Source organism: Carassius carassius, chromosome 2 (genome assembly GCF_963082965.1).
Source record: "Carassius carassius chromosome 2, fCarCar2.1, whole genome shotgun sequence".
Taxonomy (NCBI): Eukaryota; Metazoa; Chordata; class Actinopteri; order Cypriniformes; family Cyprinidae; genus Carassius; species Carassius carassius.
Window position 1 is genome coordinate 510001 of NC_081756.1, and position 12500 is coordinate 522500.

A 12500-nucleotide genomic window follows, 5' to 3' on the forward strand; every position below is an offset into this window, starting at 1 on the left:
ATTGACAAAACACTTTTTTTTTCATTGCAACTTTATTTACAGAAAATATATATTTGATATATATCTTTAAATAAATCACTCGTATAAAGTTTTGGTCATGTGGTTCACTCTTAATTGTGTTAATCATGATTACAATATTGACCAAAATAATCCTCATTATAATTTTTGCCATAAATGTGCAGAACTAGTTTGTGTCTATTCAAGCAGAAGAAGAAGCGAAGGGAACCCGAAACAGAACAATAATAAAAAGACAGCTCTCACTGAATAACCCCCTGTGTTCTGTCTGATCAGGGCCTAATGGAGTTCTGTCCAGAAGTGTTGAGATCAGCGAGACAGGATCCTGCAGATGCTCTGAAATCTCAGTGTGTTGCTGTGGTCTTCAGAGGTATATTTAGCGCCGGTGGGAGCCCATGCGTGATGCGTTTATCTCTGTGGTGTCCTGGTTCATGCTGGCGAGGTGAAGCACCTCCGTCTGTGCCAGTGTTAACCACACCAGCTGCTCCGTCTCACGGGTGACGACACCCGGCCGCCCGCGTCTGACCCTCTGCTGCTTCTGAAACAGAGCTGTCTGGCACTCGGACTGTTTAACTAAAGCCGGTTTCTTTCCGTCGCTGCTGATCTCTGTAGTCTGTACTGCCACCGTGTGTCAGCGGGAGGAACTACACTCAGACTCACAGACACAGATCAGTGTGTGTCAGTGTGTGTCAGGCCTGTCAGTGCTAGGGAATTAAACACAATCTGATGCCTTTAAATATACTGCTCATGATGTCATGTCATGATTGTTTCTGCCTTTTCATGTCTATTCATGTCATTTTAGTCCTGGTGTCCTAAATTATAATTATAAAAAATATACTTATATTTTATACAAATATAAAATCACAAATAAAAACAATTTTTAATACCATATTGACCCAAATATAAGACGACCCTGATTATAAGATGACCCCCACTTTTTAAGAAAAAAAACATTGTCTTATATTCGGGTCAATATACTGTGTGTGTATATATATATATATATATATATATATATAAATTAAATAAATATCATAAATTGAAATAATATATATGGATTCATTTAAAAAATATATATTGTATATATCTCAAAAGTCTGGTTATTGCAAACCTTTTTTGACACAAGCTGTTTGTTAGTTTTCGTGCTGTATGAAGGCTAAAGTGATTTTAATCATTCTCTCTGTTTCTAGGTGAATCAGAGACCAGTGCTTGTTTATATCGTATGTGATTGTGTGTGTGTGTGTGTGTGTGTGTGCAGAGGCGACGGTGTTGAGCTATGATGGCAGCATGTATCTGAAGATCCTGATTCCCAGCACGCTGCACACAGAGGCCGAGGATGTGGCACTGCGCTTCATGTCCCAGCGAGCGTACGGTCTGCTCATGGCCACCACATCCAAAGAGTCAGCTGACACACTGCGGCTGGAGCTGGACGGAGGACGGGTCAAACTCACGGTCAACCTCGGTAACTACCCGTCTGTCTCTGTCTGACCTCTGCTCCCTGAACCATCTCTGTCAGATCTCACCCTGTGTTTGCTCTCCGTCACTGACACACCCGGGCTGTAGGTCACACGGTCCGCCAGCAGAGGGCGCTGCAGCCCTGTACAGCTCTCACACCACTGTCAGTGGAACCAGTGGGTTCTCTCACTAAACAATCCTTAAAACAAGAGACATTTACTTGGGAAGCAGGATTGTGTAAGATATACAACTTACACTTGTTTTAGTTCTCACTTTATAGACATAATAAATAATAATGATAATAAATTAATTTAACTTAAAAATGTAAATGTACATGTAAATTAATTGTAATGAATAAATTAATGTCTGAATATCTTTATTTTAGTCATTCAAACAGAGTAAAAGTAGAACTGCTTTGTTGACTGATGTTCATGTCCAGTCTTCAGCGTGTCTCTGCTTTGAAGGAGCTTCAGTGTGAACTGATTCAGGGTCAGTTTAGAGGAGGTGTGGTCTGTGTGACGGTGAGGGAGACACAGGGCAGCGGTGCATCCTGGGAAAGACCGTGGTGGGAGAGAAATCATCCCTCTGTCTCTCTATCTGTCCTCGGCTGGAGGTTTCCCTTCAATGGTGTGTGTGACTGCGGCCTGAGCACACAGCCTGAGACCGGCTCCTCATCACGTCCTGACCAGCTCTCAGATATACAGGCCTGCACTGAACACCTGTCAGGCTCAGCTGCAGATAATACTGTCCATCCATAAACCTCAGGTGATGCATCTCTGTCAGTCACACATGAACTAAATATTTCCTGACGCATTTATTCAAGTCGCTTAGAAACGGCATTCATTTATTCACTCTATTAAAGTGATAGTTCACCCAAAAATAAAAATTAGGTACGCTGAAGCAGCTCTGAGCGGATGATGTATGAGGTCAGCAAAATATTTCATTTCAGTTAATGTTATGAAAATTGTTGTAGTGTCAGATTCAGATTCACAGAATATCTGTTTTCGGCGGCACTTGTTTAGTTTAAAAGTAGACATGTCAAGCTTTCTATAGATATCTCTCTCATGTCTCTTCGTTGAGTATTCACGGAGTTACAGTTCATTTTAATGACGTGTTTGTAAAAGAAGATCAGCGCAGACAAAGGCTGCAGACAGCACACCTTGTTTGTTATCTTTATTTTATAAGTGCACAAAGTTTTGTTTTTATTATGTCTGTATCCAAAAAAAAGTAGACCCTTTACAGATTCGATTGATGTATTGCTCTTATCTGTACGATTAAAACTGAAAGTGTAATTTAAGTTCTTTTCGGGGTTATCAGGAGAAAATGACTCAAAATGCGTATCCGCGTTAATCGACTCGAGAGGGTTAATGATGCTGACAGATGATACCTGATAATGCTACAGATAAATAATAATAAAAAAAATTGTTTTGTTTTAAACAGCTCGAGTGCCTGAGCACTATTACAGACATCTGAGCCGTTTCATTCAGGTGTGACTGACAGATATCAACACATTCATTTATTAGTTTATGTTAAAACTGCATAATCCAAACAGCTGGACACTGTGCAGTTCATTCAGCTGAATCTGAGGCCTGGATATTGTCTAAACTCCTGATTCTCTTGAGGAGGAGTCTGTGAGAGGTCTGAGTGATGACCAGAGATGGTCTCTAGCTGTCTGCAGCACTGTTCTGTAGCGGTTGACACACTGAGACGCTCCTCAGCCAGAGGAACACTCACACGCTCTCTCACACACGCTCTCTCACACTCACACACGCTCTCTCACACTCACTCTCTCACACTCACACACGCTCTCTCACACTCTCTCACACTCACACACGCTCTCTCTCACACACACGTTCTCACACACACTCACGCTGTCTCACAGACGCTCTCTCACACTCACACACGCTCTCTCACACATGCTCTCTCACACTCGCTGTCTCAGACACACTCTCTCACACTCACACACGCTCTCTCACACACACTCTCTCACACTCACACACGCTCTCTCTCACACACACGCTCTCTCACACACACGCTCTCTCACACACACTCACGCTCTCTCACACACTCTCTCTCACACTTACTCTCTCACGCACACACTCTCTCACACACACTCTCTCACATGCGCTCTCTCACACTCACTCTCTCACACTCTCTCTCACGCGCTCTCACACTCACACACGCTCTCTCACACACACTCACGCTCTCTCACACTCACTCTCTCACACACGCTCTCTCACACTCTCTCTCACGCACTCTCACTCTCACACTCACACATGCTCTCTCACACGCTCTCTCACACTCACACTCACTCTCTCACACTCACACACGCTCTCTCACACTCACTCTCTCACACTCACACACGCTCTCTCACACTCACTCTCTCACACTCACACACGCTCTCTCACACTCACTCTCACACTCACACACGCTCTCTCACACTCTCTCACACTCACACATGCTCTCTCACACATGCTCTCTCACACTCACACTCACTCTCTCACACTCACACACGCTCTCTCACACTCACACTCACTCTCTCACACTCACACACGCTCTCTCACACTCACTCTCTCACACTCACACACTCTCTCACACTCACTCTCTCACACTCACACACGCTCTCTCACACTCACACACGCTCTCTCTCACACACACGTTCTCACACACACTCACGCTGTCTCACAGACGCTCTCTCACACTCACACACGCTCTCTCACACACGCTCTCTCACACTCGCCGTCTCAGACACGCTCTCTCACACTCACACACGCTCTCTCACACACACTCTCTCACACTCACACACGCTCTCTCTCACACACACGCTGTCTCACACACACGCTCTCTCACACACACTCACGCTCTCTCACACACGCTCTCTCACACTTACTCTCTCACGCACACGCTCTCTCACACACACTCTCTCACATACGCTCTCTCACACTCACTCTCTCACACACGCTCTCTAACACTCTCTCTCACGCGCTCTCACACTCACACACGCTCTCTCACACACACTCACGCTCTCTCACACTCACTCTCTCACACACGCTCTCTCACACTCTCTCTCACGCACTCTCACACTCACACATGCTCTCTCACACTCACTCTCTCACACGCTTTCTCACACACACTCTCTCACACTCACTCTCTCACACACGCTCTCTCACACACGCTCTCTCACACACGCTCTCTCACACACACTCTCTCACACACGCTCTCTCACACACGCTCTCTCACACACGCTCTCTCACACTCACTCTCTCACACACGCTCTCTCACACACGCTCTCTCACACTCGCTCTCTCACACTCACTCTCTCACACACGCTCTCTCACACACGCTCTCTCACACACACTCTCTCACACTCGCTCTCTCACACTCACTCTCTCACACACGCTCTCTCACACACGCTCTTTCACACTCACTCTCTCACACTCTCACACACGCTCTCTCACACTCACTCTCTCACACACGCTCTCTCACACTCACTCTCACAAACGCTCTCTCACACTCACTCTCTCACACTCACTCTCTCACACACGCTCTCTCACACACGCTCTCTCACACACGCTCTCTCACACTCACTCTCTCACACGCTCTCTCACACTCACTCTCTCACACTCGCTCTCTCACACACGCTCTATCACACACACTCACGCTCTCTCACACATGCTCTCTCACACTCACTCTCTCACACGCACTCTCACACACGCTCTCTCACACTCACTCTCTCACAGGCTCTCTCTCACACTCACTCTCACACATGCTCTCTCACACACACTCTCTCACACACGCTCTTTCACACTCACTCTCTCACACACGCTCTCTCACACGCTCTCTCACACACGCTCTCTCACACTCACTCTCTCACACGCTCTCTCACACACGCTCTCTCACACACACTCACGCTCTCTCACACATGCTCTCTCACACTCACTCTCTCACACACTCTCACACACACGCTCTCTCACACACATTCACGCTCTCTCACACACGCTCTCTCACACTTACTCTCTCACGCACACGCTCTCTCACACACACTCTCTCACATATGCTCTCTCACACTCACTCTCTCACACACGCTCTCTCACACTCTCTCACGCGCTCTCACACTCACACACGCTCTCACACACACACTCACGCTCTCTCACACTAACTCTCTCACACACGCTCTCTCACACTCTCTCTCACGCACTCTCACACTCACACACGCTCTCTCACACTCACTCTCTCACACACACTCACGCTCTCCCACACTCTCTCTCATGCGCTCTCACACTCACACACGCTCTCTCACACACACTCACGCTCTCTCACACTCACTCACGCTCTCTCACACTCACTCTCATACACACTCTCACACACACTCACGCTCTCTCACACACGCTCTCTCACACTCACTCTCTCACACTCACTCTCTCACACACACTCTCTCCCACACACTCTCTCACACACGCTCTCTCACACACGCTCTCTCACACTCACTCTCTCACACGCTCTCTCACACTCACTCTCTCACACTCCCTCTCTTACACACGCTCTATCACACACACTCACGCTCTCTCACACATGCTCTCTCACACTCACTCTCTCACACGCACTCTCACACACGCTCTCTCACACTCACTCTCTCACACGCTCTCTCTCACACTCACTCTCACACACGCTCTCTCACACACGCTCTCTCACACACGCTCTCTCACACTCACTCTCTCACACACGCTCTCTCACACGCTCTCTCACACACGCTCTCTCACACACGCTCTCTCACACACGCTCTCTCACACTCACTCTCTCACACGCTCTCTCACACACGCTCTCTCACACACACTCACGCTCTCTCACACATGCTCTCTCACACTCACTCTCTCACACTCACTCTCTCACACTCACACACACGCTCTCTCACACACATTCACGCTCTCTCACACACGCTCTCTCACACTTACTCTCTCACGCACACGCTCTCTCACACTCACTCTCTCACACACGCTCTCTCACACGCTCTCTCACACACGCTCTCTCACACACGCTCTCTCACACACGCTCTCTCACACTCACTCTCTCACACGCTCTCTCACACACGCTCTCTCACACACACTCACGCTCTCTCACACATGCTCTCTCACACTCACTCTCTCACACTCACTCTCTCACACTCACACACACGCTCTCTCACACACATTCACGCTCTCTCACACACGCTCTCTCACACTTACTCTCTCACGCACACGCTCTCTCACACTCACTCTCTCACACACGCTCTCTCACACTCTCTCACGCGCTCTCAAACTCAAACACACTCTCGCACACACACTCACGCTCTCTCACACTAACTCTCTCACACACGCTCTCTCACACTCTCTCTCACACTCACACACGCTCTCTCACACTCACTCTCTCACACACACTCACGCTCTCCCACACTCTCTCTCATGCGCTCTCACACTCACACACGCTCTCTCACACACACTCACGCTCTCTCACACTCACTCACGCTCTCTCACACTCACTCTCACACACACTCTCTCACACACACTCACGCTCTCTCACACACGCTCTCTCACACTCACTCTCTCACACTCACTCTCTCACACTCACTCTCTCACACACACTCTCTCGCACACACTCTCTCACACACGCTCTCTCACACACGCTCTCTCACACAATCTCTCTCACACACACTCTCTCACACACGCTCTCTCATACTCACTCTCTCACACACGCACTCTCACACACGCTCTCTCACACACGCTCTCTCACACACGCTCTCTCACACTCACTCTCTCACACACGCTCTCTCACACACTCACTCTCACACACGCTCTCTCACACACACTCACACTCTCTCACACACGCTCTCTCACACTCACTCTCTCACACACGCTCTCTCACACTCACTCTCACACGCTCTCTCACACACACTCACACTCTCTCACACACGCTCTCTCACACTCACTCTCTCACACACGCTCTCTCACACACGCTGTCTCACACACGCTCTCTCACACACGCTCTCTCGCACTAACTCTCTCACACGCTCTCTCACACACGCTCTCTCACACTCGCTCTCTCACACACGCTCTATCACACACACTCACGCTCTCTCACACATGCTCTCTCACACTCACTCTCTCACACGCTCTCTCACACACGCTCTCTCACACTCACTCTCTCACACGCTCTCTCACACACGCTCTCTCACACATGCTCTTTCACACTCACTCTCACACACGCTCTCTCACACTCACTCTCTCACACACACACTCTCTCACACTCACTCTCTCACAGACGCTCTCTCACACACGCTCTCTCACACTCACTCTCTCACACACGCTCTCTCACACACGCTCTCTCACACTCACTCTCTCACACTCACTCTCTCACACACGCTCTCTCACACACGCTCTCTCACACACGCTGTCTCACACACGCTCTCTCACACACGCTCTCTCACACTCGCTCTCTCACACACGCTCTCTCACACACACTCACGCTCTCTCACACATGCTCTCTCACACTCACTCTCTCACACGCTCTCTCACACACGCTCTCTCACACTCACTCTCTCACACGCTCTCTCACACACGCTCTCTCACACATGCTCTTTCACACTCACTCTCACACACGCTCTCTCACACTCACTCTCTCACACACACTCTCTCACACTCACTCTCTCACAGACGCTCTCTCACACACGCTCTCTCACACTCACTCTCTCACACACGCTCTCTCACACACGCTCTCTCACACTCACTCTCTCACATACGCTCTCTCACACACACTCTCTCACATACGCTCTCACACACACTCTCTCACATACACTCTCTCACACACGCTCTCTCACACACGCTCTCTCACACATACTCTCTCACACTCACTCTCACACATGCTCTCTCACACACACTCACACTCTCTAACACACGCTCTCTCACACACACTCACACTCTCTAACACACGCTCTCTCACACACGCTCTCTCACACACGCTCTCTCACACTCACTCTCTCACACACGCTCTCTCACACACGCTCTCTCACACACACTCACGCTCTCTCACACATGCTCTCTCACACTCACACACGCTCTCTCACACTCACTCTCTCACACTCACACACTCTCTCACACTCACTCTCTCACACTCACACACGCTCTCTCACACTCACACACGCTCTCTCTCACACACACGTTCTCACACACACTCACGCTGTCTCACAGACGCTCTCTCACACTCACACACGCTCTCTCACACACGCTCTCTCACACTCGCCGTCTCAGACACGCTCTCTCACACTCACACACGCTCTCTCACACACACTCTCTCACACTCACACACGCTCTCTCTCACACACACGCTCTCTCACACACACGCTCTCTCACACACACTCACGCTCTCTCACACACGCTCTCTCACACTTACTCTCTCACGCACACGCTCTCTCACACACACTCTCTCACATACGCTCTCTCACACTCACTCTCTCACACACGCTCTCTAACACTCTCTCTCACGCGCTCTCACACTCACACACGCTCTCTCACACACACTCACGCTCTCTCACACTCACTCTCTCACACACGCTCTCTCACACTCTCTCTCACGCACTCTCACACTCACACATGCTCTCTCACACTCACTCTCTCACACGCTTTCTCACACACACTCTCTCACACTCACTCTCTCACACACACTCTCTCACACACGCTCTCTCACACACGCTCTCTCACACACACTCTCTCACACACGCTCTCTCACACACGCTCTCTCACACACGCTCTCTCACACTCACTCTCTCACACACGCTCTCTCACACACGCTCTCTCACACTCGCTCTCTCACACTCACTCTCTCACACACGCTCTCTCACACACGCTCTCTCACACACACTCTCTCACACTCGCTCTCTCACACTCACTCTCTCACACACGCTCTCTCACACACGCTCTTTCACACTCACTCTCTCACACTCTCACACACGCTCTCTCACACTCACTCTCTCACACACGCTCTCTCACACTCACTCTCACAAACGCTCTCTCACACTCACTCTCTCACACTCACTCTCTCACACACGCTCTCTCACACACGCTCTCTCACACACGCTCTCTCACACTCACTCTCTCACACGCTCTCTCACACTCACTCTCTCACACTCGCTCTCTCACACACGCTCTATCACACACACTCACGCTCTCTCACACATGCTCTCTCACACTCACTCTCTCACACGCACTCTCACACACGCTCTCTCACACTCACTCTCTCACAGGCTCTCTCTCACACTCACTCTCACACATGCTCTCTCACACACACTCTCTCACACACGCTCTTTCACACTCACTCTCTCACACACGCTCTCTCACACGCTCTCTCACACACGCTCTCTCACACTCACTCTCTCACACGCTCTCTCACACACGCTCTCTCACACACACTCACGCTCTCTCACACATGCTCTCTCACACTCACTCTCTCACACACTCTCACACACACGCTCTCTCACACACATTCACGCTCTCTCACACACGCTCTCTCACACTTACTCTCTCACGCACACGCTCTCTCACACACACTCTCTCACATATGCTCTCTCACACTCACTCTCTCACACACGCTCTCTCACACTCTCTCACGCGCTCTCACACTCACACACGCTCTCACACACACACTCACGCTCTCTCACACTAACTCTCTCACACACGCTCTCTCACACTCTCTCTCACGCACTCTCACACTCACACACGCTCTCTCACACTCACTCTCTCACACACACTCACGCTCTCCCACACTCTCTCTCATGCGCTCTCACACTCACACACGCTCTCTCACACACACTCACGCTCTCTCACACTCACTCACGCTCTCTCACACTCACTCTCATACACACTCTTACACACACTCACGCTCTCTCACACACGCTCTCTCACACTCACTCTCTCACACTCACTCTCTCACACACACTCTCTCCCACACACTCTCTCACACACGCTCTCTCACACACGCTCTCTCACACTCACTCTCTCACACGCTCTCTCACACTCACTCTCTCACACTCCCTCTCTTACACACGCTCTATCACACACACTCACGCTCTCTCACACATGCTCTCTCACACTCACTCTCTCACACGCACTCTCACACACGCTCTCTCACACTCACTCTCTCACACGCTCTCTCTCACACTCACTCTCACACACGCTCTCTCACACACGCTCTCTCACACACGCTCTCTCACACTCACTCTCTCACACACGCTCTCTCACACGCTCTCTCACACACGCTCTCTCACACACGCTCTCTCACACTCACTCTCTCACACGCTCTCTCACACACGCTCTCTCACACACACTCACGCTCTCTCACACATGCTCTCTCACACTCACTCTCTCACACTCACTCTCTCACACTCACACACACGCTCTCTCACACACATTCACGCTCTCTCACACACGCTCTCTCACACTTACTCTCTCACGCACACGCTCTCTCACACACACTCTCTCACATATGCTCTCTCACACTCACTCTCTCACACACGCTCTCTCACACTCTCTCACGCGCTCTCAAACTCAAACACACTCTCGCACACACACTCACGCTCTCTCACACTAACTCTCTCACACACGCTCTCTCACACTCTCTCTCACACTCACACACGCTCTCTCACACTCACTCTCTCACACACACTCACGCTCTCCCACACTCTCTCTCATGCGCTCTCACACTCACACACGCTCTCTCACACACACTCACGCTCTCTCACACTCACTCACGCTCTCTCACACTCACTCTCACACACACTCTCTCACACACACTCACGCTCTCTCACACACGCTCTCTCACACTCACTCTCTCACACTCACTCTCTCACACTCACTCTCTCACACACACTCTCTCGCACACACTCTCTCACACACGCTCTCTCACACACGCTCTCTCACACAATCTCTCTCACACACACTCTCTCACACACGCTCTCTCATACTCACTCTCTCACACACGCACTCTCACACACGCTCTCTCACACACGCTCTCTCACACACGCTCTCTCACACTCACTCTCTCACACACGCTCTCTCACACACTCACTCTCACACACGCTCTCTCACACACACTCACACTCTCTCACACACGCTCTCTCACACTCACTCTCTCACACACGCTCTCTCACACTCACTCTCACACGCTCTCTCACACACACTCACACTCTCTCACACACGCTCTCTCACACTCACTCTCTCACACACGCTCTCTCACACACGCTGTCTCACACACGCTCTCTCACACACGCTCTCTCGCACTAACTCTCTCACACGCTCTCTCACACACGCTCTCTCACACTCGCTCTCTCACACACGCTCTATCACACACACTCACGCTCTCTCACACATGCTCTCTCACACTCACTCTCTCACACGCTCTCTCACACACGCTCTCTCACACTCACTCTCTCACACGCTCTCTCACACACGCTCTCTCACACATGCTCTTTCACACTCACTCTCACACACGCTCTCTCACACTCACTCTCTCACACACACACTCTCTCACACTCACTCTCTCACAGACGCTCTCTCACACACGCTCTCTCACACTCACTCTCTCACACACGCTCTCTCACACACGCTCTCTCACACTCACTCTCTCACACTCACTCTCTCACACACGCTCTCTCACACACGCTCTCTCACACACGCTGTCTCACACACGCTCTCTCACACACGCTCTCTCACACTCGCTCTCTCACACACGCTCTCTCACACACACTCACGCTCTCTCACACATGCTCTCTCACACACGCTCTCTCACACGCTCTCTCACACACGCTCTCTCACACTCACTCTCTCACACGCTCTCTCACACTCACTCTCTCACACACGCTCTCTCACACACACTCACGCTCTCTCACACTCACTCTCTCACACACGCTCTCTCACACACACACTCTCACACACGCTCTCACACATGCTCTCTCACACACGCTCTTTCACACTCACTCTCTCACACACTCTCTCTCACACACGGTCTCT

The 12500-nt window shown here is 50.4% G+C and overlaps 1 protein-coding gene across 7 annotated transcripts in view; it reads left to right on the forward strand.

The window, feature by feature from the left end:
• nrxn2b (neurexin 2b) overlaps positions 1-12500 on the forward strand; it is a 458944-nt gene that overhangs the window by 306468 nt on the left and 139976 nt on the right. For all 7 annotated transcript variants that reach the window (XM_059505743.1, XM_059505742.1, XM_059505739.1 and 4 more), the window contains one exon: positions 1271-1474. In XM_059505743.1, the coding sequence (XP_059361726.1) occupies positions 1271-1474 (204 nt within the window). The remainder of the gene's footprint in view (positions 1-1270; positions 1475-12500) is intronic.